The 27,704-nt window shown below is 28.1% G+C and overlaps 5 protein-coding genes across 7 annotated transcripts; 4 read left to right on the top strand and 1 right to left on the bottom strand.

Annotated features, from left to right (window-relative positions):
• Nucleotides 1–1,611: 1,611 nt before the first annotated feature.
• Stt3A (catalytic subunit 3A of the oligosaccharyltransferase complex) lies at nucleotides 1,612–4,261 on the top strand. Its single transcript, XM_027343821.2, has 5 exons — nucleotides 1,612–1,850; nucleotides 1,910–2,547; nucleotides 2,609–2,846; nucleotides 2,911–3,146; nucleotides 3,201–4,261. Exons 1-5 carry the CDS (start codon nucleotides 1,709–1,711, stop codon nucleotides 4,137–4,139), a joined length of 2,193 nt encoding a protein of 730 aa, XP_027199622.1. The 5' UTR covers nucleotides 1,612–1,708; the 3' UTR covers nucleotides 4,140–4,261.
• Nucleotides 4,230–27,251, bottom strand: Chrac-16 (chromatin accessibility complex protein 1). 3 transcript variants are annotated; one of them, XM_075820754.1, is made up of 2 exons: nucleotides 27,113–27,193; nucleotides 4,230–4,851 (listed from the first exon to the last, which is right to left on the bottom strand). In XM_075820754.1, exons 1-2 carry the CDS (start codon nucleotides 27,165–27,167, stop codon nucleotides 4,346–4,348), a joined length of 561 nt encoding a protein of 186 aa, XP_075676869.1. In that variant the 5' UTR covers nucleotides 27,168–27,193; the 3' UTR covers nucleotides 4,230–4,345. The 3 variants fall into 3 exon arrangements, 2 of the variants coding, with proteins under 2 accessions (XP_075676869.1, XP_027199652.2); XM_027343851.2 differs by lacking the exon at nucleotides 27,113–27,193 and adding an exon at nucleotides 4,936–5,074; XR_012846329.1 differs by lacking the exon at nucleotides 4,230–4,851 and adding an exon at nucleotides 13,351–13,560 and having other exon boundaries at nucleotides 27,113–27,251.
• ND-51 (NADH dehydrogenase (ubiquinone) 51 kDa subunit) lies at nucleotides 5,028–7,079 on the top strand. Its single transcript, XM_027343832.2, has 6 exons — nucleotides 5,028–5,172; nucleotides 5,248–5,315; nucleotides 5,371–5,460; nucleotides 5,520–6,485; nucleotides 6,566–6,730; nucleotides 6,796–7,079. The coding sequence occupies exons 1-6, from the start codon at nucleotides 5,136–5,138 to the stop codon at nucleotides 6,898–6,900; spliced, it is 1,431 nt and encodes a 476-aa protein (XP_027199633.2). The 5' UTR covers nucleotides 5,028–5,135; the 3' UTR covers nucleotides 6,901–7,079.
• trbl (tribbles pseudokinase 2) lies at nucleotides 9,418–13,840 on the top strand. Its single transcript, XM_027343808.2, has 3 exons — nucleotides 9,418–11,361; nucleotides 12,180–12,472; nucleotides 12,643–13,840. Exons 1-3 carry the CDS (start codon nucleotides 10,294–10,296, stop codon nucleotides 13,550–13,552), a joined length of 2,271 nt encoding a protein of 756 aa, XP_027199609.1. The 5' UTR covers nucleotides 9,418–10,293; the 3' UTR covers nucleotides 13,553–13,840.
• fs(2)ltoPP43 (female sterile (2) ltoPP43) lies at nucleotides 26,578–27,704 on the top strand. Its single transcript, XM_027344525.2, has 2 exons — nucleotides 26,578–27,059; nucleotides 27,122–27,704. The coding sequence occupies exons 1-2, from the start codon at nucleotides 26,666–26,668 to the stop codon at nucleotides 27,463–27,465; spliced, it is 738 nt and encodes a 245-aa protein (XP_027200326.2). The 5' UTR covers nucleotides 26,578–26,665; the 3' UTR covers nucleotides 27,466–27,704.

Below are 27,704 nucleotides of genomic sequence, written 5' to 3'. Positions count from 1 at the left end.
AACAACAAAAAAAAACACTATTCATGACCATGATAATTTTTCCAAATTAAAACGTTCTATGTTTTTTTTCCAAATTAAAATAATGATGACAATCAAAAAAAAAAACGAATCGCCTAGTTTTAATCTAGTTGATTGATAATAATAAAAAAAAATTAAATCAGATTAGATTTCGATATTGGCTAAACATATATTTTTGTTTGATCTGATTATTATTTGAGAAAAAAAAAGTTGACATGCAATGTCAATATAGGCGTTTTTTCTTTGTTTGTATAAATAGATTAACCTTGAATAAGGTTTATGAATTAATATCTTTTGCATATTTTATATAGCTACCGGAAAGTTATGGAGAAAAAAGAAAAAAAAAGAAATTAAAGAATATTTCTCTGTCAATAAACTTCAATTTTAATGGTATGGCAAGAACATGATGATGATGATCAAGAATGAATATTATCCTTGAATAGACAAACAAACAAACAAACAAACAAGGCTATTATAGAATAATAAAAATTGAACGATTCTTTCATAGAATATGAACATTGAAAAAAACGAAAACAAAGTATCTGAAAACAAAAACAAATTTCACCAAAAAATCATTAATTCTTTCATTCGTATATGTAAGTTTTATCTCAAGGTTTGTGAATTATGGCCAGTGCGTAGGAATTGTCACCAAGAAAAAAATGGGAGAAAAAAGAAAAAATGAAAAAAGAAAACAATGAAACGAATAATTTATATTTTCGAATATTACGAATATTGAACTCAAAAATCTTCTTTTTTTTCTCGTGACAAATCGTGACAAATGTAGGCAATGAAGTTAAATTTTCATTTTGTAATGTTTCCTTGTTAATTCTCCAGCATAACACGTATGACATACGGAATTACATTAATTTACTATGTGATGACCTCGCCATTTTTTTCGTTTGTTTGTTTGTTTAGTATTTTTTTATTTATTACAGAGGCGTTCCAACAAAAAAAAAATTTGATCATTTCAATTTCATTGTTACTTTTTCATTTTCAATAATAATAATAAAAATTGTTTATTACTTAATATAGAAATTCAATCATGTTTGTTTGACAAAAAAAAATGTATTTATTATCAATTCGAATAACGACGATAGAATCAGAATGTTAAATATCAAAGAATATGAAGAAGAATTTTTTACTATCAATCAATTTCAATCAAAAATTGTTATTGCTGTTTTTTTTGGTCGGTTGATTGATCGATGTCGAGTGTGTTTGTGACAAGAATGATAAAAAAAATGTGATATTTTTTATCATTCAGATTTGATGGAGAAATTCCAAAAAAGAAAAAGGTTTTTTTGTTTTTATTTTCTCTCCAATTCGTCAAGTTGTTGTGTGTTCGACATATGGTGCATTTCAATTTCAAATTATCTGGCATATTCTCATCATTAGATTATCTAATCATAGGAAAACAGAGATTTTGAATATTTAATCACATGAATGAATAAATAGAAAAAAAAACCTTGAAAACTTCTTTTTTGCCAAAAGGTCAACCAGTTTTTTTCTCATACATTTGAATTTCCCGCCACGATTATTTATACACAGATGGTTTTGTTTGGATGAAATAGCCACGCGCATGGAGAATGACAAAAAATGGGCCGTTGTGTTATTATGGCACGTGTATTTTGATCAAATGTCGTCCGAGATTAGAATTTATGTCATTTAATTCAAATTATGCACAACGATCAAAATGGCTGGACATTCGTTTTCAAATTCTAAAAAACATGTTCAAACGACTGCCAAAACTGATCCTGTCATTTTTGGCATCAACAGTAGCAATTCGACTGTTAGTTTAATGAAAATTGTTATCTTGGTCATATCGGCTTCATTGGGTAAGTTTGTTAGTTGACTTCATTTCAAATTCGTAACTTTTTTCATGTTTAAATCGTAGCGTTTTTTGTGCGATTATTTTCCGTATTGCGTTTTGAAAGTGTTATACATGAATTTGATCCTTATTTTAATTATCGTACAACAAGATATCTGGCCGAAAATGGTTTCTATAGCTTTCATAATTGGTTTGATGATCGAGCCTGGTATCCATTGGGTCGTATTATTGGTGGTACCATATACCCAGGATTAATGGTTACATCGGCTGTTCTATTTAATTTGCTTCAAATGTTGAGTTTTCCTGTTGACATTAAAGATGTTTGCGTATTTTTAGCTCCATTATTTTCATCACTTACGACAATCATAACATATGCTTTAACTAAGGAATTATCGAATGAAGCATCCGGATTGGTGGCCGCAGCGATGATATCGATTGTACCTGGTTATATTTCTCGTTCAGTTGCCGGATCATATGATAATGAAGGAATAGCAATATTCTGTATGCTATTCACTTATTATTTGTGGATTAAAGCAGTAAAAACTGGATCAATATTCTGGTCTTGCCTGTGTTCATTAGCTTATTTTTATATGGTTTCATCATGGGGTGGTTATGTATTCCTTATCAATCTTATTCCGTTACATGTTTTTACATTAATGATTACTGGTCGTTTTAGCAAACGTGTTTATGTTGCCTATTCCACGGTAAGGCTGAAATTTTTTTTCAGAATTTTTTTAAATGACAATTTTTTCATCCTTCATCAAGACGTATTGCATAGGAACATTGTTATCGATGCAGATACCGTTTGTTGGATTTCAACCGGTTCAATCTAGTGAACATATGGCAGCTTTTGGTGTTTTCGGTCTTTGTCAACTTTATGCTTTCAATTCGTTTATTCGTCAAAAACTTTCACAAGAATATTATAGCATTCTATTTCGATCATTAGTTTTATTCATCGGTATTATTTCATTGGCTACTATTGTTATATTGACAATTATTGGAAGTGAGTATTTCGTTTTTTGAAGAATAAAAGACAGATTTATCTTTAAAAATATTTACCATGACAGAAATATCACCATGGACTGGCCGTTTTTATTCATTATTGGATCCATCATATGCCAAAAATAATATTCCAATTATTGCATCCGTTTCCGAACATCAGCCAACATCATGGTCATCATTTTATTTTGATCTACAGATTCTTGTATTTTTATTTCCCGTTGGATTATATTTTTGTTTCAAAAATCTTACTGATTATAATATATTTATCATACTGTATGGTGTTACTAGTATTTATTTTGCTGTAAGTATTTTGTTATTTTTCTTAATATTTACCAATAATTTTGATGAATTTTAGGGTGTTATGGTTCGATTAATGTTAGTATTGGCACCGGTCATGTGTATTCTATCTGGAATTGGCATATCCAAATTACTTAGCATTTATTGCGGACATTTGGATTTGACAACAGGCCAGTCATCATCATTAACAACCCATCAACATCAATCAGAGCGTAAACAAAAACGAATCGAAAATAATTTCGTAATGAAAAAAGAAGTGGCCACAGTTTTTGTATTCATAGCGACTGGTATGCTTTTATCGTATGGTTATCATTGTATATGGGTTACATCCGAAGCATATAGTTCGCCATCAATTGTATTATCCGCACGTACGCATGATGGGAGTCGAATTATATTCGATGATTTTCGTGAAGCATATTATTGGTTAAGAATGAACACTCCGGAAGATGCAAAAATTATGTCCTGGTGGGATTATGGTTATCAGATAACAGCAATGGCTAATCGTACAATTCTTGTGGATAATAATACCTGGAATAATACACATATTTCACGTGTAGGTCAAGCAATGGCATCGGATGAACAACATGCATATGAAATAATGAAAGAATTAGATGTTGATTATGTATTAATCATATTTGGGGGCCTGACTGGTTATTCATCCGATGATATTAATAAATTCTTATGGATGGTACGTATCGGTGGCTCAACTGATCGTGGTCGGCACATAAAAGAACAAGATTATTATACGAGTAGTGGTGAATTTCGTATAGATAAAGAAGGATCAAAAACTTTATTGAATTGCCTAATGTACAAAATGTCTTATTATCGTTTCGGATCAGTATATACGGAAGGTGGTAAACCACCTGGATATGATCGTGTACGTAGTGTTGAAATCGGTAATAAAGATTTTGAATTGACCACGTTGGAAGAAGCTTATACCACTGAACATTGGTTGGTACGAATTTATAAGGTGAAAAAGATGCCTAATCGTGGTTGATGAGCTTTCCTTTTTTGATATAAAAAATTTTAATGTTTTCGGAATTTTTTTTGATTGTAAATAGTGAGAATTTACTTATCTCCTGTCAGCTTTGATTAATAAAATTTATTTTATTTTTTCAACCATTACATTTTATAGATAAAATCAATTTTTAGTTAAATTTGAAATATGAATACTGATTGTTTTTATTCAAAATTAAAAAAAAATTATGGAGAATTTGATTCCTCTTCTTCATCTTCATCTTCTTCATCGTTGTCATCGCCATCATCATTTTCATCATTATCAATTTCAATTTCATGTTGTCGTTTTAATTCTTTATACTGTTGAACAGTTATTTTCTGGGGAATTGCTTCACGTAAAAATGAATATTTGGATTCAGCTATAAAATCGGCTAGAGTATTGTATGTTAGATTTTCCTTATCTGGACTTAGTTTGAAGGCATTTTGAACAAGATCCTGTATGAATAATTCGGCTGCTTGTGATGTTAATGCAATAGCATCATTTCTAACAGTTGTTAGATTTGGACATGAACGCATTATGGCATTTACACGTGATATCGGTACTGTTGAATACATTTTTTTTCTTGTATTTGCTGATGTTGATGTTTCACTTGAATTATAATCCATGGATGATTGTTGTGATGACAAAAGTGATTGTTCATCCAATGCTGGTGATGATGAATTTGTATTGTCCATTTTTAACTGCATTTTTTCTGAAAATGAAAACAATAAAAAAATAACAATATTTTTTACAATACAAAAATTTAATGCTAAAAATTCATAAAATGAACACAGACATTTGATAAAATTTACGGGAAGATTATGATTTTTCATTAGGATTCAGATTCTGGAAAATATTTCCAGAGTATGACCTAGCAAAGTTGTCTGTATCAGTGTGCGAGTTGTTTCTTCGTTTGTTTACATTCTGTTTTTTTTTCTTTTAAACGAATATTCTTGATCGATTGTATTAAAGAATACATTGGTGATTCGATTAAATATGAAATCCATATTACAGCATCATCGAACATTAACCGGTAAATAGTACGGACATAAGTTCTTGTTTTGTTGTTTATTGAAACATTCTATTATTTTTCGAATCTTTACAAAAGCATCACAAGTAAAACTATTTCAGATACGTTTTCAACAAACGGCAGCATCTGATGCACCACCACCCAAGGTAATTGAAGAAAAAAATTGTTGATATTAACATTGATTTTTTAAAATTATCGCAGACTAAATTTGGCCCATTAGCCGATGAAGATCGTATTTTCACCAATCTATATGGACGTCATGATTGGCATCTAAAAGGAGCCATCAAAAGAGTAAGTTTATAGTTCACATTGAATGTTTGATTCACTTTATGTTATATATAATCGATTAGGGTGATTGGTACAAAACAAAAGAAATATTATTAAAAGGACATGAATGGATACAAGGCGAAATGAAAACGTCCGGATTACGTGGTCGTGGTGGTGCCGGCTTTCCCACCGGTTTGAAATGGAGTTTCATGAACAAACCATCGGATGGTCGTCCAAAATATTTGGTTGTTAATGCCGATGAAGGTGAACCTGGTACCTGTAAAGACCGTGAAATTATGCGCCATGATCCGCATAAATTAGTTGAAGGATGTTTAGTTGCCGGAAGTGCTATGGGTGCATGTGCGGCTTATATTTATATTCGTGGTGAATTCTATAATGAAGCATCGAATCTCCAGATTGCCATACAGGAAGCTTATCAGGCTGGTTTGATTGGAAAAAATGCCTGTGGCTCTGGCTATGATTTCGATGTATTTGTTCATCGTGGTGCTGGTGCTTATGTTTGTGGTGAAGAAACAGCATTAATAGAATCGATTGAAGGTAAACAAGGAAAACCACGGTTGAAACCGCCGTTTCCAGCTGATATCGGCTTATTTGGATGCCCTACAACTGTTAACAATGTGGAAACGATTGCCGTTGCACCGACTATCTGCCGTCGGGGTGGAACCTGGTTTGCATCATTTGGTCGTCCACGTAATACTGGTACGAAATTATTTAACATTTCCGGTCACGTGAAAAACCCATGTACAGTTGAAGAGGAAATGTCTATTCCAATGAAAGAATTAATAGAACGTCATTGTGGTGGCATAATAGGTGGCTGGGATAATCTACTCGGCGTTATACCGGGTGGATCCTCCACACCAATTCTACCCAAAGATATTTGCTCTACCGTATTGATGGATTTTGATTCTCTTGTGGAAAATAAATCCGGTCTTGGTACAGCCGCATTAATCGTTATGAATAAACAAACGGATGTGATCAAAGCTATTGCACGTTTAGCTTCATTTTATAAACATGAAAGTTGTGGTCAGGTAAGTTCCGAATTCCTATTTAAAAAATGACTTGCAACACAAAGAAGAGAGAAATAATATTTATTTGCATATCTAAATAGTGCACACCTTGTCGTGAAGGTACCGGATGGATGAATAAAATTATGTGGCGTCTTGTGGATGGCAAAGCCGATCCAAAAGAGATTGATATGTTATTCGAAATGAGCAAACAAATTGAAGGACATACGATTTGTGCTCTTGCCGATGGTGCTGCATGGCCTGTACAGGTATATTGCAAAATATTCAAACAAATACCCATTCAATGAACTAATAATTCATTTTTCATTTCCAGGGTTTGATCCGACATTTTAGGCCTGTCATTATGGAACGTATACAACAATATCAAGCAAAAGCCGGTAATGGTGATCAGGAAAAGATAAAAGCGGCTGCACACTAAAAATATTCGATTTTTTTTTGTTCAAAAAAAGTTTGAATCATTATTAGTCTTCAAATTTTAGTTTATTATTCAATTTGAATTGAAATTTTCTTTCCTGTTGTGTATATTTTACGAAAACAAAAAATTGAAAAACTAAAATATAATAAAAATGAGCCTCGAATTTTTTATTACACTTACAATATTTTTATCTGAAATGTTTATGTTTCAAGGGTTATTTATTATCATGTATCATCTGATAGCTAACAGGTGTCAAGCTTTCATAACCAAACAAATCAATAGAATTTTCCACCCTTTTTTCTGATTAATGCATTGATTTTTTTAAATGTTTTGTTGGTTAAAAATGATGTAATTTTTTCCAAACGATTATATCGATAGTATCGTCCATTGAATTTCCTTTGTGTTTTTAAATTTTGAATTTTCATTTTTACTTTAAATGATTACGCAATCAAAACAATTTATCATGCTATTAAAAAGCTTGCTACTAAATTTAATTTTTGTTGATTAAAGAGTAAAAATGAAAGAAAGAGTTGGAAGAAAAGAAATCAAATATTGGATTGCCAGCTGAATTTGAATGTTATGACAGATTGCATTCGCGCCAATAGTAGTTGTTGTCGTTAAGAAGAAATTTTATCTCCAAAAAAGAGAGAATAGTGCAAGAGAAACAGTGAAACTCCTGTTTCATTATCCTCCATTTCAATATATCAAAATATCTTGTTCACTATATGAAAATGTTTCAGGCAATTTAATTTCGCAATCAAAAACTCTCTCTATATATAATTTTTTTTCTATTTATTTGTTTGTTTATCCAATTCAAACAGTGTATATGTGTTTTGCGTAAACCGAATTGGATGGGAATACACGTCGTCATCAAATTTGGAGAAAAACTATGGTAAAGAGAAATATAATATGATTATGATCATCATCATTATCATTATTATATTTTGGTAGGTGTCGATAGCTTAAGAGAACAAAATTCATTGGAAATTTATCTTTTTTTTTCATAAGTTTCCAAAATATATTTCATTCTTATTACGTATCTTATAAATGGAGATTTTTATAAATTTTATTTTCCCTTTTTTCTTGACCTTTTGGCCATTCTTCCTCTCTCACTATCTCTTTAAATGGCCATACAAATTGTTAATGTTTTTTTTTAAAAAAAAAAAGATAAATGGCATTGACATTGGCATTCTATTTGTAAGCGATGAAAATAGCTGCGAATTCGGTAGTGTCTGTATAACGAAAACACTATATAAGATATGTGTGAATGTAATCATCATTCATTTTGAATATCATTTAGGATTATCAGTTTTTAATCACTAGGTATAGTTTTTTTAGCATTAAAATTCTACATGTTACACTAATAATAATAATGATAAATTACGCAATCAGTCTGCTGCTGTCATCTGTTTAAACACAAAGGCAGACAGACACAAACAACTCGATTAATTTCATTCTGAATTCTAGGAATTTCAATAACGTCGCCACATAAACCGTACACAAGCAAATATTTTTATCACATCCTTTTTAAATTGAAATTTTTTTCCCATTCATCACTAGAAGCATCGATATCATTCAAATTACAAATATTCAATTTTAGATTTTTTTGTTCTTTTGGTTCGATTATCGTATTAGTGTGTGTGTATTGCAAAAAAAAAGAGTAAAAGAATTGCGAATGTTAAATAGTATAGTAAGTTTTGTCACTATTATTATCATATAGTTTGAAAAGATATTTTTTACGTCATTGGATTTGTCGCACACACACACACACGATCGATTCCAATCGATCTTATTAAACATCCAATATTTATTATCATCATCATCATCATTATGATGATAAAAGTTACTATTATAATATTTGGTTTGTCATCATCATGTTGCAATCGTTTATTTTTCCTTTTCCAACATTCTCTCATGTATATGTGCAACTTTTTTTCCACCATTGTTGTATGGCGTCAAGATATAGTCGATGATGGTGAAATTTAACATTACGAACCGACGATTGGCGCAATATGTAGATATAATTTTATCAACAACAAAAAAAAATTAGTCTATACTTTTTCATATAAGTGATGGTCACAATGACATTTCGTATATTTGATGTAATTCATGAATGGGCGCCATATCTTATTTTGTTTTGCTATCTATACAAATCTATAGAATCATTCTATATACTTGTTGCATAAAATTACGATATCAATTGCGACCATAACGATAATGTTTTCTTTTTATCTTAAACTTTCATGACATTATTTGACGTGTGCAAGAATTCTATATGAATTAGATATCTGGAAGTTGTTCACTATAATCCATACCACTACTAATCATTTTTATGAACTGGAAATCCATTTCGGATATATATGCGTATCCTCCATTTACGTTTATGTGTACTTGTTATTCAATCGGTTCATTCAATTATACCGCTATCATTTTGTGAGAATAAAAAAAAGGAGGAGTTGAAAAAAGGTTTGGCTATATAATATTATACAGAGAAAGAGAGAGAATGGATCCTGATATGACGCCAATCAAAATATTTTTGTGAGTGGATACGATGAGACAATATCCAACGAACTTTACGATAGAAATAAGGATTTTTTGTTGTTGTTTTTTCAGATTTTCACATATATAAATGGTGGTAGGATACAGGACGAGAGAAAGAAAGAGAGAAAGATTGACACCGAAAAAATGGGAATGTAAAAAAAGTGTATAACATAAAATATATACGAATAACGAAGACGAGGACCATTTCATCACATTTAGTTATTGTTTCACTCTACAATTCTTTCCCCTTTTTATTTTGTACTTCAAATCTTAATAGTTTTTTTTTCAATTATATTCATTCCATTTTTCAATTCAACATTGATGACGAAAGATCATGATTGCTATTATTCTAATCAAATGTTTGTAACATCAAATTCAATCGAGTAACATATTGGTTGTGGTGGTAATGATGATGATGACGATGGTTGTTATGTGTTTAGTCATTGCAAAGAAATTCTTAATATTTTTGCCTACGTTTGTGTGAAAAAAAATCCACTGCCTCATCAATAAACGAATTTTGTTTTTTGTTTTTTTTCTCGTTAAACACTGGAATTTCCTCACCAATCATCCAAAAACGGATTGCATACGGCATTACTCCTCTTAAAATACGGATATCAAATCGAATCGATTTTTTTTCTTCTCAAAAAGCAATCAGCCTTATCTTAAAAATGATCTACGAATCATGTTTCATCTATTAAACAACAACTATAATTCTTGAATGTTTTTATTATCAAAAAATCTTTAATAAATATGGCTGTGATCAATTTGAATATCAGGTGTTAATGTGAATTTATTTTTGCCTATCAGCAATCAACGGAATCTTCAAAACAAAACAAAAAAAATACCTTGTCCATCATGACCACCGAGATGATAAACGGGCCAAATATTTTTAACCAAAGTCCTCATCATAGTCATATTAGTGATCATCATTCTCATCATCATCATCATCATAATCATAATCATAATCATCATGAAAATAATAAAAATAGCCAAAATGTGATCAATATTAATAATAATAATAATAAATTGATGGTACCGATTTTTATGTTGACTAATAATGGAACTACAAATAGTGAAAATGATGATGTTCAAATGAGAGAATCAATAACAATAAATCGGACATTAACAAATTTTAGTAATAGTAATAGTGATGGTGATAATAGTGGCCCAACGATACCCGTTGATTCTAAATCAAATTCCTATTCTGAAAGAGCTTCATCATCATCAAGTTCTATACATCATTCATTTCAATGGTCAAATCTACGGTCATCATCATCCTCAACATTTATGGTATCAAATAATCAATCTTCCAATCTTCAACTAAATTCCTCATCATCATCCACACCAACAACACCGATCATCGATAATGACATATCGACATCATCACCATCGATTTTATCGCCAAGTTCATTATCAAGTTTAAATACACAGGCATTAGTGCGAACCATATCAAATGGTTCAACATTTGGTCCAATACCAAATTGGCCATCAAATGATTCACCATCTTCATCATCTTATAATTCTGTGAATCCATTTTATAAAATATTTCAAATTCAATCAAATCATCCAGGATGGAAATCATCATCATCATCGACGACTAGTCCTAATTTGTCGAGTCCTAATCCAGGATCAATAATTTCTTCACCAACATTATTCTCATCATCATCATCATCGTCATTATCGTCATCGACTTTAACATTGACGAATCATTGTATCACCAATAATCAACAATCATTGATTCAACAACCATCAACACCACAGCCAACAATATTGGCAACAACAGCACCAGCACAAATAAATATATCAATCAAATTGAATTTGCCATTAATTTTTGGCGATAATTATGTACTTACAAGTCAAATTGAAGCAAGTAATCTATATCGTTGTTTAGGATTGAATACTGCCGAAGAATTTTGTTGCAAGGTAAGATAATTCATTGAATAATTTGTCTTGTCCATTTAAATCCTATGAATAGATCGACTAATATTTACAGTATAATCTACTATCCTCTATATTTGAATAGATTTCTATGTCAAAATCGAACACAATCATAATATGGATTGCATATGAAGAACAAAAAAAAAATTGAATATAGTCATAACCTTAATTGAGTACATTGGCTCAAATATTTTACATTCGTGATGATTATTATTGTTATATATTTATGTGTGTGTGTTTGTGTCTATTATGCCATCGCCATCAATGTTTTTGTTATTATTATTATAAGCCAGGCCACCGACCGCAAACACAAATCAGGATTTTTTCTTTTTTTTTTTCGTCTTCTAAAAGATACAACAGGATTTTTTTTTCGTTCATTCGCTCCTAGTTCAGGTCACAATAGTTTTTTTTTGTGTGTGTGTTGCTGTTGTATATCTATATGTGATCTCCCTTCGATAAGATGCAATGCCCTGGAACTTGATTTTTTTAAAAATATGTTGTGTTCTACATTTCTCATATAATGTTGATGGTTTGTGTCGGCAGCTAAATTGTAAATGAATTGTATTTCAATGTATGTTATGATAACCTGGAAAAAAAAGTCAAGTAATAAAGGGAAAAAATCATGTCATTTGTTATTATTTATTACTCTATATTATTCTATTCATTCATTTATTTAGATAATAATCATTTGATGTTGTTTTTCATTTGACACTATGAATTATATGATAATAGAGAAAAATAAAATTTATTTGTGCAAAACAAAACAATCTTAATGATTTTTTTCTTTATAAATATTGTTATAGGTTGTCTTAAGTAAGAATTATTATGATTTTCTTGCACCACATCTTCGTATGGATGGTCATACGGGTATTAATCAGGTGAAAAAGATTATCATTGGCCGTGTTCATACATTTATATTATTTAGTCCGTCCTTTGGTGATCTACATTCATATGTACGCAATAAAAGACGATTACGTGAACATGAAGCAATGCCATTGTTTCGACAGATTGTTGAAATTGTTGCCGATTGTCATCGGAACGGAATCATATTGAGAGATCTCAAACTTAGGAAATTTATTTTTAGCAATAAAGAAAGGTAAGTCGAATAGTTGTTTATAAAAATAGCACATATTTTATATTTATCTGAACTGAACGGGTTTTTTTGTCGTTCAATCAAATTACAGTTGTGACTTTTTAGCGAACAAATATCACATTTTTATTTTTATTTGCTTTTTTTTGTTATCATTGTCAATTTTTCTAATCTAGAACCAAATTAAAATTGGAAACATTAGAAGGAGCTTCCCTTTTCGATGATGATGATGATACATTAACGGATAAACATGGCTGTCCAGCATACGTTTCACCAGAAATTCTTTTATCCAATTCATTCAGTGGTTTAGCAGCCGATTGTTGGGGAATGGGTGTAATACTTTATACAATGTTAGTAGGCCGTTATCCATTTCATGATGTGAATCCATCATCTGTGTTTTGTAAAATTCGTCGTGGTACATATTACATTCCAGATCATTTATCTAAACATGGAAAATGTTTAATACGATCATTGATGCGTATGGATCCGGATGAACGTTTAACAGCCGACGATACATTAGCGCATCGTTGGTTTGATTCTTTTCGATCATCCAATCTAATGAATAATAGTATTATGATGAAAAGAAATTCAACAACCTCAATAGCTACGGTTCCTCCTGTTTCTTCCGGTGTTTTTTCATCTCAACAACTTCAAAATTCCTATCCTCAACATCAGCAGCATAATCATAATATCCTGAATAATAATAATAATAATAATTATCGGCAACAAAATCGTTATCAAAATCTATCACCACCACAATCACCAATGTCGATGATAATGAATAGTAACAATAATAGCAATAATGTTCAACAGCCATCAACATCATCGAATCAATCGTCATCTTTACCATCGTCTTCAACGTCTATGACCTTATTATCATCGCCATCTACTTCGACAATATCATCGATACGTGCATTACAACAGCAAACAGTAGCAGCTCATAATAATCATCATTATCTGTTTGCATCGCCGCCATCATCATCACTATTGCCATCGTGTTGTGCACATCATGGTAGCAACAGTTTATTATCATCATTATCATTATCGGCGAATTTTGACCAAGTTGTTCCCGATCTCAAATTATGAACTAGTAACTAAAAAGAAAAACAAAACAAAAAAAAATCACAATTATTGAACTAAAAAATTCTACATACACAGATATACTATAGATTTTTAAATTTTAAAAAATAATAATCATTTAAACATATAAATCATTTTTATTTAAATGAATATCCAATTTTTTTTCTTCTTAATATTGTTTTTATTGTTTTTTTTCTGGATTCGATTGTGACTGATAATTGATTTTGAAACGAAAAAAATAACATGAACGAAATCTTTTCCAATGATAATAAAATATTTTTTGAAAAAATTGAATATTTCTAATTTTTTAATGTGTGTATAAAATGGGGAAAAAATTTTTCAAAGTAAAAATGAACCGAAAAACAAATGTGTGATATGAATGATTCATAAAGAATTTCGAATAATGTGTTTTTATTCCTTGTTTTTATTTTCTCACATTTTGATTGAAAACGTTTATTTTATTGAATTTATTTTAATGTTATTTGTATGCGTGTGTATGAGTCATCAATATTCGTTCATCATTTCATTTTTCTAAAGCTAATTATTATGTCAAGAAGCTAAGCCATTCCATAAGAAAAGCTGTATATTAATCAGTTTGAACATAATAATTTCAATTAATTAATCAACATTATTTTTTATAAGCTGAATTGAAACAACAATGTTATTATTATTAATGAATGAATGAATGAAATAAAAACAGGTCATTTTAGATCAAATCAATCATGATATTTTCTTGATTGATGAAAAATGAGAAAATAATAATCAACATTTGGACCAAAAAAAATAAATAAGTGATCATAATTTTTTCTGTTGAAAAGAGCCTAAATGTACGATTTCAATGTCGCGAAACGCAAACACACACACACACAAAGAACATAATTGAAAAGATGTCATGATTTAACATAGTTTTTTTTTCTCCCTCACCCTATTTGCTTGATATTAATATTTTTTTTTTTTTGTTGACAATTTCCATATATCATACATATAAATGAAATAAATGGAAAATAAATTCATTCAAAATGAAATGGTAATTCGGATTTCCGAATGCCGATTATTATGATTCCGTTATACGATGATTATGGTCATGTGGCTTATTGTTGTTGTTGTTGTTGTTCTTTTTGTTGGTCATTCTTATTCTCTAAATCTCTAATTTTTATTTCTAATAATTCTGATTAAATTTGTTGTTGTTGTTGTTTTGTTTTGTACTTCTTACCAATCAGATTATTATCATCATTATTTTGTTTGTTTTTTTGGTCGGAAAATATCCAGAATTGCCGGTTTATCCAAAACAAATAATAATAATAATGATAATAATAATCCGATTTGATTGTAATTCGGTCAGGATTATTAATTATTATCATCAAATCAATTAATGTTATGTACAATTCAGGGCTATTTCGTTTCTTTTTTCCGAATTTCGAAATCAGTCAGGAATTTTTCGGAAATTGAAATAAAAAAAAATCTTTTTTTCCCGTTTCTTTTTATTCATTCTTATATGATAAATGTAAAATCAATGATGATGATAATGATGGGTGATAATAATGGTGATGATGATAAATGAATAAAAATTAATCAACATCAACAACCTTGGTTCATTATTTTGAACATTCATTCATACATCAATCCATTGAATCTGTTGTTGTTGTTGTTGATGATGATGATGATGTGGATTGTCAATGTCAACAACAACAAAAAAATATTGGTTACGAAAACAACTGAACATTATTGTATATAATGAATCAATGTATAGTGCTGAATATTTATAATTGAAACTCGAAATTCAAGAACAACAAACTTATACATACTATCCATATCATTGTTTGTGTTTGGTTGGATATCGATTTTTCTTTTGATTGTTGATTTCTGCTTCATATTTTTAAAAAAAAATTCATACAAGGCAAACCACTACATTTAAAGGTTAAATAGAAAACAATGAAAAAAAACGAAAAAAATTGTTCAATTTTAAAATTTTTATATTCATCATTAATCGATCAATCGATTAATGATCTATCGATCTGTTTCTGAATTACAGGTTTCTGTTATAACGTTTTTTTTCATAATTTCAAGGTTTTGGTTTCTTGCTATATCATTTTTAGAACGGTTTGATCAACCATATATGAAAAATTTGCATTTCTTCATCGCATGATCATCGGAAGAAATAAATTTACAAAATTATTATTATGATTGCAAAAATTAAAATCAAAGATTTCGCTTGATGGAAATCATTTTCTATTCACTTCTAAATGATATCATTATTTTATGTAATGAAAAATTAATTGATAGTGAACGGCTTATCAATTTGTATACACAATGATGATCCTATTTTCATAACATTCACATTTTTTAAATCTTTTCATTTCACACTCATTCATACGATACATACATTCTCTTTGTCTTTCCGTTTGCTTTCATCATATTTCATGAATTTTTTCCTAGAATCTGACAGATAATATATTAAATAAAGGAAAAAAAGAAAAGAGGAAAAATTTTACAATTTCATCATCAATTGATTGTCGTGATAAAGATGAATATTATAATTATGATGATGATGATGATCAATAACAGCACCCTTATCTACTGATACATGTATTACAAATGAGTAGTATGAAAATTCAATTCAAGTGAATAAATTCAATGAAGAAGTCATAGTAATTTTTTATGACTTTTTGATTTCATTTTCCAAAGCGTTAAGAACGGAAACATTGCTCAAATGATCAAGTGTAGGCGAATTTCATTAATTTATTTTTTTCCTGTTTTGTTTCATTTCTTTAGTTGCCTTTTTGTGAAAATTTTTATTTTTCTCATCATTCTTCGTAGTTGTAATCGGCCATTATTTTGTCAAACAATCAATATCCATGGCATCATCACCATAGTCAATCATGTTGAACGATTGCATCAAATATTAGTTAGTTAGGTGTTTCGTTTTAGGAAAATGAAAAACGAAAATAAAATTGGCAATACTTGTTGTTTGTTGTTGTCGTTGTTGTTGTTGTCATCATTGTCATTGCAATTATAAGGATAATGGCCAACCAGAATTTATGTTAAACCAGAAAATACAAATGTTGACTGATGAAACTTTTGTTTGTTTGTTTCTTTTAACAACCAATTTCCTCGTAAATACAGCAATCACTAAATACTACGTCATTATAAACATATTGCACCATTTTTAGAATTTCAATTCAATCAATTCTTTCGATAAGTAAAAACTAAGAAACCAAAAAAAAAAATATCAAATATTCAACCGAAAATTTTTTTCCTTTTTATTCATAAATGATTCAATTATATTATTATTGTCATTATCCATTGAAAAAAATCGATTTTACACCGGATAAAATAAAAAGATTCATACATCAGTGTGTATATATACAATGTCAGAGATTTAATGTGAAAATTACGAAATAAAAGTTGATCATATTGCATGAAATTTTTCATTTTCATTTTTTCATACAGACAAGATCGATATGATGTATACGATTCATATTTTATTTGCACTATCATTTTTATAATGATGATGAAAATGAATTGAAAAACGTATTCAATGACAGGAAGACGACGACGATGACAACGACAAAGAAAAAACAATCATTAAATGATGTGTAAATAAAATTTTGAGTTAGTTGAATATATGTCCTTTTAAATATATGAAAACCATAAATATGTGTTTAATGTTGATTATATGAATAAAATAGAGAAATTATTATAAACAATAAATTGATAGTTAGGTCATAATTGTTTCATTATAATAATTATTCATAAATATGATATTTCAAACTGTTTCAGCATTAATGTCTGGACATTACATAATTGTTTTTTTAAAATATTTCTTATCATTTGTTGCCTTTATAAATTGTTTCCTAAATTTACAAATTAGTTTATTTTTCATTGAAAAAATAATATCAAATCTAGTAACGAATAATAGATAAGATTATTGATATATATCTTATGAATATGATCTTGAAATAATTTAAATCAAAAATGTCAATCAGTATGATGATAACTTCGAAGTTAATATTTAAGAAACAAAAAATGCATTTACATGTATTTCGCAAACATATTTCAAAATTTATCAATGATGAATTAATGATTTTTTTTCCAAATATATAAATGAATGTCTTTGTGTGTTATGGATATGAGCTTATTTTTGTTGTTGATAATTTTCATTTGACATCCAATGACTGAATCTTGGTGTAAGTCTGCCTGTGTTTACTAATTAAAGGTTTATCAAATTGAGAAAAATGATGATAAAATGAAGTGCATTCAATTTTTTTTTGTTTTTGTATATCATCATATAAATACCCATACTTATTTACAAGTAATGGTGTGATGTTTCAAACAAAAAACAATGTTTGTTGTCAATGTTTGAATTCTCTTTCAATATATGATGATGAATGAAAAATTAGAATTTCATAATCATCGTATTTTGATGAATCTCTCTGTGGCAAACTTTTCTACTCCACTATAGCCAAAACTGGTATCGATTTAATACTGGTATATCGTAATCATCATTATAATTAAAAACATTTGTCATTGCAACATTTAATAAAATGGATAGTAATTTTTTTCTCTCTCATTCAATCAGATTTGTTGAAAAGTTTGCAATCGAATATTCGAAAAAACAAACAAATAGTTTTTCATTTTTGAATCAATATTTGTTTTTTTCATTGGAATATATAGATAGAAAAAAAATTGCTGATCATTTTTCCAATTAAAACAAAATTATTAATTTTATTTATTCTTGAGAAAATATATGTAATTATCAAATTGAATTAGGTAAATGAATGAGAAAAAAATTTGACATTGAATTTTTTTTCCGAATTATCTTATTATCGCCTTTATATGCTGTTATCGATTTTGTTTTCTGAATATTTTCTTCAAGTTACAATTGTTGGCATAATAGTAGTTCAGTGTTTGTTATCAATATAACTGATGATGATGATGATGATGATCAAAAAAAAAAATCCGGAAAGGAATTATGGATTTTTTTTCTCTCACCAAAGATGATGAAATATATTACGAAACCAGAACATTTACTTTTTTTCTTTCTCTTTTTGCACACTTGAGCATATTAAATTTCGTACATGTTTAAGGGCCTCATAATAATATTATGCAATGTCATGTTTATGTTTTGGCAACTTTTTTGTTCTCTGTCTCATTCGAAGATGGATATGAGAAAAAGTTTTTTTTTCTGAAAAATTCAATTAATCCGTTAGATCCGTAATATTACTAGAATACATGTTTTTGAATAAAGAATTGAATAATTAATTATAGTTAACATCATTTAAATTTATCACAACATGTCTTTTTTGTGGGGATTCTTTGACAAATTGACCCTTCAATCATTTTTATTTTGATCACTATAAATAGAAATGATAAAATGTCATACTTTTCTTTGTTTGTTTGTGTGTGTGTGTGTGTTGATTAAATGGGCAAAAATATTTTCCAATGCTTTACCCAAATTCAATGCAAAGATCAGATTTCATGAATTCAACCTATTCATATATCATTTTTGTTATCATTTTTAGTTTTGGTTTCATCATTGTTTGTTTGTTTGAATTGATAGAATATCATCATGTTACGCCTTGAATTAATAAAAAAATTTTTTGTTTTCTTTGCTTTTGATTTTAAAACAATTTTTCTGTACAAATGTCAAATGCTTACTTTATTTCCTTATCGTTCTTTTTTCTCTGATTACAAAATCATTCTTTGATTCGTTCGAAATATGAATAAGTTTAAAACATATAAATTCATCAATTTCGTAATGAATTAATGATATTTGTAATTGAAAAATTTCTCTTCAAATCAATATGAAAATGAAAGAAAAATTCATAGCTTGAATTTGTAATGAATGATTCAAAACTATCACTATAACTATATTTTATTACAAACAGACATTTATGGCAAAGCATAAGAGCATTAAAGATAAAGAATTAATAAATGTTTTTAAGATGAAATCGATCCAATAAATTTTGTTTGTTTCATTTCGAGCGAAAAGTGTACTTTCTTTATTAAGTTTCGATTTTTCCAAGGAATTGTTTTTATTATAAATTTTTTTTTCTGATTGATGGAAAAGATGACGCAATATTATTCTGTAGAATTTTCATTTTCTTTCCAAAACGATGATGACGATAATGGATAATATGAGAGATAGATTTGAAAGGTAAACAGAGTTGAAAATAATAATAGAAAACATCTTTCCTGGTTTTTCGCAATTTTGATTTCTTGAAAAAATGACAAAATTCCGTTAAAATCATAATAATCGAAAACGAAAATGGCAGAAAACAAAAATTTGGAAAAAACCTTGACCATCTTAAATTTCAAATAAAAATATTGTAAAGATTGCTTATTTGTTGTAACTAAATTTGATTTCATTTGATTTTTGTTTTATCAATTTCTAAGTATAACAAAAAAAAACAAAGACAAGAAATCAATTTGAAATCAATGCCAATGTCAAATCGTAATCGAGATTAAATTAAGGGTGACATTATTCTCGAAATCGTATATTAAGCAATCAATCTAATATGGAAAAAAGTAGCGGATTTTAGTTGTTGTTGTTGCTGTTCCTATTGCATTTATTTGATGATGATGAAATCATTTGATTGTATGTATGCATTGTAATTGTATCATATTTGTACAAAGCCTCGACAACATTACGAAATCACAAAACAATCCCATTACAAACAAAAAGTATGTTTAAATGCAATAGCGACAACAACAACGAGAAAAAACAAATTAATTCCAATGGGAAAAAACCCCTTGTAATGTGATTTTGTTGTCGTTTTTTGAAAACAACAAAAACAAAATCAAACCTAAAAAACAATTTTACATTCTAACAAAAATATTGACCAATTCTTCCGGTGATATGTTTAGATCAATAAAACTAAATGAATGCGTAAATAATTCCTATATTTGACATAGACATCCATATGATCACAAGAAAAAACTTAATGATGATTATGATTTAAAAAAAAATGTAGACAGAATGTCACAGACATTATTATTATTATCATCAATTTGGCATCATCGAAGTATTAATGATGATCTTATATGGATTGTTGTTGAATGATATGATTGTCGCCATTCTGGCGCCAATAGACACACATTTTATTGAAATTTTTCCAAATTTAAACCTATTTATTATACCGATATTTTTACAATTGTATAAATGATGATGGATATGCAATAATAGTAATAATATAATTCTAACGACACAACGGATCCAAGATGGCTTAAATTTGTCAGAGAAAAAAAACTATCAAGTGTTTTTGGTTAAATGAAAAAATAGAATAAGCATATTGCGTCAATCCTTTGCATTGCTAATGATTTATCATTAATTTTATGATGACAATGATGGCTTCATGTCATCATTTTCATAATGCAAATGTTAAAAAAACACCTACCAAAAATATGAAAATTATTTGTTTGTCATTTCGATTTCATTACCATATTCTTGTTGTTCTATAGAGAAAGTTTGACTTTATTTGGAATTGGAAATGATTTTTCTTTTTCTTTCGATCAATATTAACAATCGATAGATGAGTTTTGGGTAGGGAAAAAAATGATTACGAAATTACTAAAAGATTCAAAATGATGGTAGTACATTTTTGCATGAATGTTTTTTTCCCCGTACACAAAATATCATGCGACATTTTCATGAATAGGATTGCCGAAAAAATTCCAAGGAAATTCTGCCGAGAGAAATTTATATGGTGAAATTTTTTTCGAAATCAAATGAATATAAGAAAAACAGAACTGAAAAAAATTCAAATTAAATGCAGAAAAAAAGATGAATAAAAATTAATATCAACAAAATTTTTTTTTGAATCTTTGACTCCTCAAAAGAATTTCATTCATTTTTTTGGATTTCTTCATAATTATTAAAAATTCAAATGAAATTAATTGAATGATTTGCAAATTTTTCCACAAATGTAAGAAGCTTAGTACACAGAAAAAGTGAAGAGAAAGATAACTTGAATTCATTCACTTTTGACCTCCCTTACCTTTTTCCGTAACTTATAATGTAGATTCATTTTTATTTAAAAATCAATACATCAAATTGGTCATTTAACCCTATGGCGCCAATCAAAACAACAATAAAAACGAAACAAAAAAAAGTTCTTTCACGAAATCAACAAATTTTTCCTTATTTCGTTTTGTCGTTTCATTTATCGATGTGTATTGTGTAACAATATTGTCTCCGTTATAATGGTAAATAATGGCGTCTTGTTTCTGTGTTTTTTGCCTGTGTGATATATATGATGACGCCGACGACGACAACGATGATAACAACAACAGCAATAATAATTGATAACTATGATTAAAATTATTGCACCTAAATATCATCATAATGATCACAACCAAAAAAAAACGTAAAACTAACAATCAAAAAAAAGAAAGAAGAGAAAGATAATGAAGAAAATAAAAAAAAATATAATGAAAAGCAAAACCAGATAAACCAGACAAAACTAGTCGATTGTGTAATTTTCGTTGTTGTTGTTGTTGTTGTTGTGGACATGATAATTGTAAATGAATTCCTGAAAATTTCTTTTTCTCTTTAATCTTAAATGTCGACTATAATAAATTGATTAAAATTATGATAACGATTCAGCTTCGAAGCAATCAATTTGAAAAACTATTTGAATGAATTACATCACCATTGTCATCATTAATATAAACAATCAAACAAAAAAATCTGGTCATACACACAAACTGGAAAAATAAAAATTATGCAATAAATTCTGTATTATGTAATGATAAATCTTTCAAATTAACAAAAACAAATCATTTCTTGGTAATTAGACTTTTTTTTGAAATAATATTTTTAAAAGGTTTTGTTTTCACTTGTCAACGAAAAAAACAAAATGATAATAAAAATAATTTTAAATTACACAACTTTTAGTTTTCATTGATTTTATTATCATAAATCAATAAGATTGTAAATGATCATTCATTATAATTAATTCGGAAATGATAATATTTTTCTAAAACAAATTTTTGATGATCAGGTGATCAATCATTTTGAACATTATTACAAATTGATGAAATATTTTTCTTCCGAGTTTTGTTTTTTTTGTTTTTTGTTTACTTCGTCATTGATGATGATATTATTTAACAATATTGAACAAATTATGTAATTTTTTTTTTACTTTTGTCCATTCATCACTTTCTTCTTCCGTCTATGAAACAAATTAAGAGATTTTTTTTTTTGCTTTCGTTTAATATCAACAGAAAAAAAAGGTTGGCCAACACATAAATTTGTCTTTACACGATTTTGATGTGCCCTTCTCGCTCTCATTTCATTCACATTTGACTTTTTGTTTTGTTAAATGTTTTCTTACATCTTACATTTATATTCAAACAAACACACACATTTGTATAATACAGGAAGAGGAAGTTTGACATTGAAAATCTCAAACAAACAAAAAACAAAAATGGACAATACATGTAATGCATTCGGGTGAATGTGTGTGTTTGTCTGTGTATAAATGTATGAATCAAGGAAGCATCCATAATGAATTTTGTATCTTTGTTTGCCAAAACATGTGTGTGTGTGTGGGGTTATCCGACCATTGTCAATCATATTGATACAATCCAAATTTCTTTTTGGTTAAATTGGGCTGTGGATCATTGAATGCATACATTGATTACATAATGATTATTATTTCACTTTTTTTTGGATCCAATATTAGTGTTGATTGAAGTTCAAATGAAAGAAACACACACAATCAGAAAAATGAGAGAAAAACAAAAAGAAACAACGTAGATAAAATAAATTGAGTGTGAAAGAGAAAAGTAGGAAGCAAATTTTTTTCAAATCCATCATCAAAAAAAATGGATTCAAATGAAACAATCAAATATGAGAGAGAGAGACTTGCATAAGACCTCGACTAAGGTCACAATGACCTTATTTTAATAGTTTGTTAAAATTGTCTGTCCATTTGATTTTTTTTTGTCATTTATGTTTTATTCTTCCTGGAAAAAAAGAGAAATTTCATTTCATTTTGTGTGTGTGTGTGTGTGGACGCAAATTTTGATTCGGTTCTCAAATTAAATCAAATAGGAAAAAAACTAAATAAAACATACGCAATTGCATATGTAAAAGAAAGAAAACATACAAAAAAAAATGATAATAATCCAAAAAGAGAGATGCAACAATTTGCCGAACAACGAAAAACAAAACGATTATTGCGTCGAAATAGAAAAGCGATAGGGGAGAGGAAAAAAAATTCACATAACATAACATTCGTCGAACGACATTGATGATGTAGAAAAATTATGTTTCCGTATTTGTTTTGTTTTTTTCATTAATTTGCAAGCTATAGAATGCAATCTTGAAAACCGAATTGACGCAATAATCTGAATATGTAAATAGAAAATGATGATTGTCGATTTATTAAATGATGATGACGTTTTAATCATTTTCAATTTCAATTTTTTTTATTTTGTTTCATTTCGTAAATATTTGTATCTATTAAATTTTTGTTTTTTATTATTATTTTTCAAATTCAAAAATAGATTCAATAATGTTAAAAAATGTAAATTTCTCATGATAGCATCATCATCATTGTCATGTCAACGACATTTTTTGATCCAAATGTTTTGAAAGAAAAAGAAAGAAAAATTAAACAAATTTCAATTCAATTGGCAATAGGCATGGCAATTAACAACAAATTAAATTCATAAATTCAATCAATAAATCGGACAAAAAATTTCATAATTTTGTTTGGAAATCAAATAATAGAATCAGGCGAATGCGTAAAAAAAAGAACAAACAATTTTTCAATGTTGTTATCGAAACTGACCACTATCAGAATTTTTTTTCTTCTTGCTTTGTTCATTGTTTGATTAGTTACAAAATATCCAGATTCGATTCGATTCGATTATTACGAAATAATTATCATCCTAAATTGTACCCGTCGTCATTGGATTGGTGATTGAATTTTTGTTGTCGACATCTCATCATTGTTGTGATAGTAGATTTCAACACACACACATGGATTTTAATCCCAAGGATTTTCACTTTCGAAATCGACCAAAACGTAACAGAAAAAAATCAATTTATAATAGTTACCCTAATTGGTAATTTAATGTGATAAGCTTATTGTCTATCTCTTTTTATAATCGAAATTCAATTGTAACAAATTCTGTATCAATTCAGCTACGTTTTTTTCATCACTATATTATTATATTCTCTATTTGTTTCTGTTTTTATTATTATTATTATAACTACCTTTGATGGTTTGAATGTTTTTTTGGTTTCGTAATTTTCTTCTTCTTTTTCGTTCATAAACGAATGTTTATGTTGTGGAAGATTTTGATGATGAAATTTTATCATAATTATTGCAGGAATTTCAGTGTGTACGGTATAATTTTATTTAATTTGATAGAATTTAATTATCATTTTGATATTGAAATAAAATCCATCTGTTTGTTTGATTGATTGGATAAATTATTTTCAAGATTTTTATTAATTGATCGATTAATTAATTAGCAAATTATTGATTTCAAATATCATCCTTTTTATTACGAAAAATGTTTCATTACAAGAAAAACAAACATTACGAAATTTGAAAAAAAAAATTAAAATATGGCTTCCCTTCCGACATCGAACAACAACAACAACGACAACGATACGATAGATGCGTTTGATGATTATTTCATCAATACAACTTTATCAATGATTCAATTTTTTTTTCATTCATACACAAACAAAACAAAAAAAAAATCATTTTATATAATTAAATATTACATATATGGACTCATCATTTGTTGCTTTGTTTTTGGCACTATCATCTATACATTTTATATGGTAATTTTTTTTACTTCTTTGATATCCGGAAATCTATTAATACCTAACATCCAAAACAAAACAAAAAAAAACATCATGTATCAAAATATTGATGAAAAAAAATTGGCATTGTATTTTCCATTTTCTAAATAAAGAGAAATTTAGTGAAGAAAAAAAAACATTGAAACAAAATTGTCGTTGACATTGAATATATATTTTTTTTTCATTTAAACATTTATTTTGTTAGTCTTTTTCTTCTGAAATTTTGCAATATGTTATTTTCTAAAATGCTGTTTTCATTCATTTCATTCCATTCCATTCATCGATTCGATTCATTTGTTGTTTGCCATGAAAATAAATGTCTATGTTGTAACCGAATACAAATGATAAAACTAATAGAATTCTAATGAAATTGAAATTTCATTTTTGTTTTGTTTCTTTGTTATCACACGCACAACGAAAAAAAAACTATATTTAAAAATCGATTCTGGAAATAATATTTTTGGATGGGTGAAACCCTAGCAAAAAAAAACGGAAAAGAAATTGCGAAATACTTGAAAAAGCTAATAATTGCCATCATTCAACAAAAAAAAATGTTTGATTGCAATCAAAAACTTTTTTCTTTTCACTACAAAAATGACCGCAATCATGATTTTTTAAAATTCTATCAATATTTGATTAGAAAGATAGGAAAAAAGAGTGTGTTTGCGTGTATAAGAACCGAAAATGGAGCCTGAATTCTTTATTTTTTTCAATTTTTTTTTGTCAGTTCAATTTTACGCCTAGTTGTGTTTATATATTTCAATATTGTAATAATGATAATTATGATAAATTATGTGTGTGTGTGTGTATGTATGTTTCACAAACTTGATGCAACAAGCTCCAAATAGGACTTTGAACTTTTTCGTTTGTTTAACATATCTGTTGTATTTGTATTTATGTGGTACATTAGTTTTATGATTGCAATATTGATTGTCGACAAATTTTCTCGTAACCGTCCTGATACAGAATGAATGAATGAAATGTAAAATTCAAAGAAAATAGATTGAAATCAAATTCAATCATCTAATGTATAGCAGAAAACATATTATCATAGCATAATTGAATAAAATTGATAATTGAAAATGATAAGAGGATTTTTTTTCATTTTGATAAAAATTAAATCATTTTTCAAATTTCACCAATTTAGCGCCATCTTTTAAATGATAATAAAATTGAAAAGTTTTTTTACAGATAGATGGCGACTATTAAGCTCACATTGTTTATCTATTCGGTTTATTTGTGATTCGATTTTTATTTAAATTTTTTCGAATACAAAATATTGATTCGAAAAAATGTCTGATAATAATGAATATTATACCGTTATCCGTGTGAAACGGAAATATGTTGATGATCCTAATCGTCAAGATCGTTATGATTCAACCGTAACGAATAAACGTCTTCGTCATATTGGTTCATTTTCACAGAAACATGATGAAATAAGTTTAAATTCACAGAATTTACTAAAGAAAATGGGTTTCAAAGATCGAAAACGTATACGATTTAATGATTTTGATGATGATAAGGAATTCTCTTCATATATAAATGATAAACAAGATCAGAAGGATAAGGAATCCGTACCGAAAAAATGTAAATCAACCAATTCTGAACAAATTAATGATGAAAATAATATTTTAAACATATCATTACCGCCAAATGATTCAATTGATTTGAATCAATCAAATACAGGTGAGATAAATCGTAAATTATTTTTATATTTATCTAATTGATTGAATATTTACCTTGTAAAGATAATAAAAATGACCATTCTACGATTACTTGTAATGGGATGTCCATGATAATGGCAGACAACTCTAACGTCGATGAATCAATAATTAGCCGTCAGGATAAATATCTGTATGATTATTATATCTTGATGGATGATTTAATGGAATTTGTTGAAAAAAATGATAAAGGTGATTATGATATCGATGGAAATAAAAATAGCAATATGTATGATGATGATGAACCATCAAGCAATGATGAAAATTATCGTTATAATGATTATCCGGATGAAGATGAATTCTCCGATGATGAAGACAAAGAAGACGACGATGATGATGATGATGAAGAATGTGGTAAAAAAGAAATTTGACGAATTTGATGAAAACGAAGATGAATATCTAGATAGCATTGATAATCTTTGTGATGATTTCGATAAATTCTATCATCATGATTATGATGGTGATACCGATGATGACGATGACGATGATGAAGTTTATGATCGTGAATGTGATCAAAAGATTATGAATTTACGGAAAATTTAATTGTTTTAAAAACATCTTCATTATCTGTTGCAAATTGTATAAATAAATCATTGAATTATTGATTTTT

The sequence above is a fragment of the Dermatophagoides pteronyssinus genome, unplaced genomic scaffold, assembly GCF_027571235.1.
Source record: "Dermatophagoides pteronyssinus isolate colony J.1.1.1.1 unplaced genomic scaffold, Derpt_VIB-CSIC_2022.12 sq0007, whole genome shotgun sequence".
NCBI classification, from domain to species: domain Eukaryota; kingdom Metazoa; phylum Arthropoda; class Arachnida; order Sarcoptiformes; family Pyroglyphidae; genus Dermatophagoides; species Dermatophagoides pteronyssinus.
This window is presented reverse-complemented; position numbering and strand designations above follow the sequence as displayed.

Excerpts from the sequence above, each read along its gene's own strand:
- Stt3A (XM_027343821.2), top strand. The coding sequence starts at position 1,709 with ATGGCTGGACATTCGTTTTCAAATTCTAAAAAACATGTTCAAACGACT. Across the intron at positions 1,851-1,909 it reads GGTCATATCGGCTTCATTGG|CGTTTTTTGTGCGATTATTT; the intron begins GTAAGTTTGTTA and ends TTTAAATCGTAG. Across the intron at positions 3,147-3,200 it reads TTACTAGTATTTATTTTGCT|GGTGTTATGGTTCGATTAAT; the intron begins GTAAGTATTTTG and ends GATGAATTTTAG.
- ND-51 (XM_027343832.2), top strand. The coding sequence starts at position 5,136 with ATGAAATCCATATTACAGCATCATCGAACATTAACCG. Across the intron at positions 5,173-5,247 it reads GCATCATCGAACATTAACCG|CATCACAAGTAAAACTATTT; the intron begins GTAAATAGTACG and ends TCTTTACAAAAG. Across the intron at positions 6,486-6,565 it reads AACATGAAAGTTGTGGTCAG|TGCACACCTTGTCGTGAAGG; the intron begins GTAAGTTCCGAA and ends ATATCTAAATAG.
- trbl (XM_027343808.2), top strand. The coding sequence starts at position 10,294 with ATGACCACCGAGATGATAAACGGGCCAAATATTTTTAACCAAAGTCCT. Across the intron at positions 11,362-12,179 it reads CCGAAGAATTTTGTTGCAAG|GTTGTCTTAAGTAAGAATTA; the intron begins GTAAGATAATTC and ends ATATTGTTATAG. Across the intron at positions 12,473-12,642 it reads ATTTTTAGCAATAAAGAAAG|AACCAAATTAAAATTGGAAA; the intron begins GTAAGTCGAATA and ends TTTCTAATCTAG.
- Chrac-16 (XM_075820754.1), bottom strand. The coding sequence starts at position 27,167 with ATGGACATCCCATTACAAGTAATCGTAGAATGGTCATTTTTATTATCT. Across the intron at positions 4,852-27,112 it reads ATTTTTATTATCTTTACAAG|AAAAAATGCAGTTAAAAATG; the intron begins GTAAATATTCAA and ends TTTCATTTTCAG.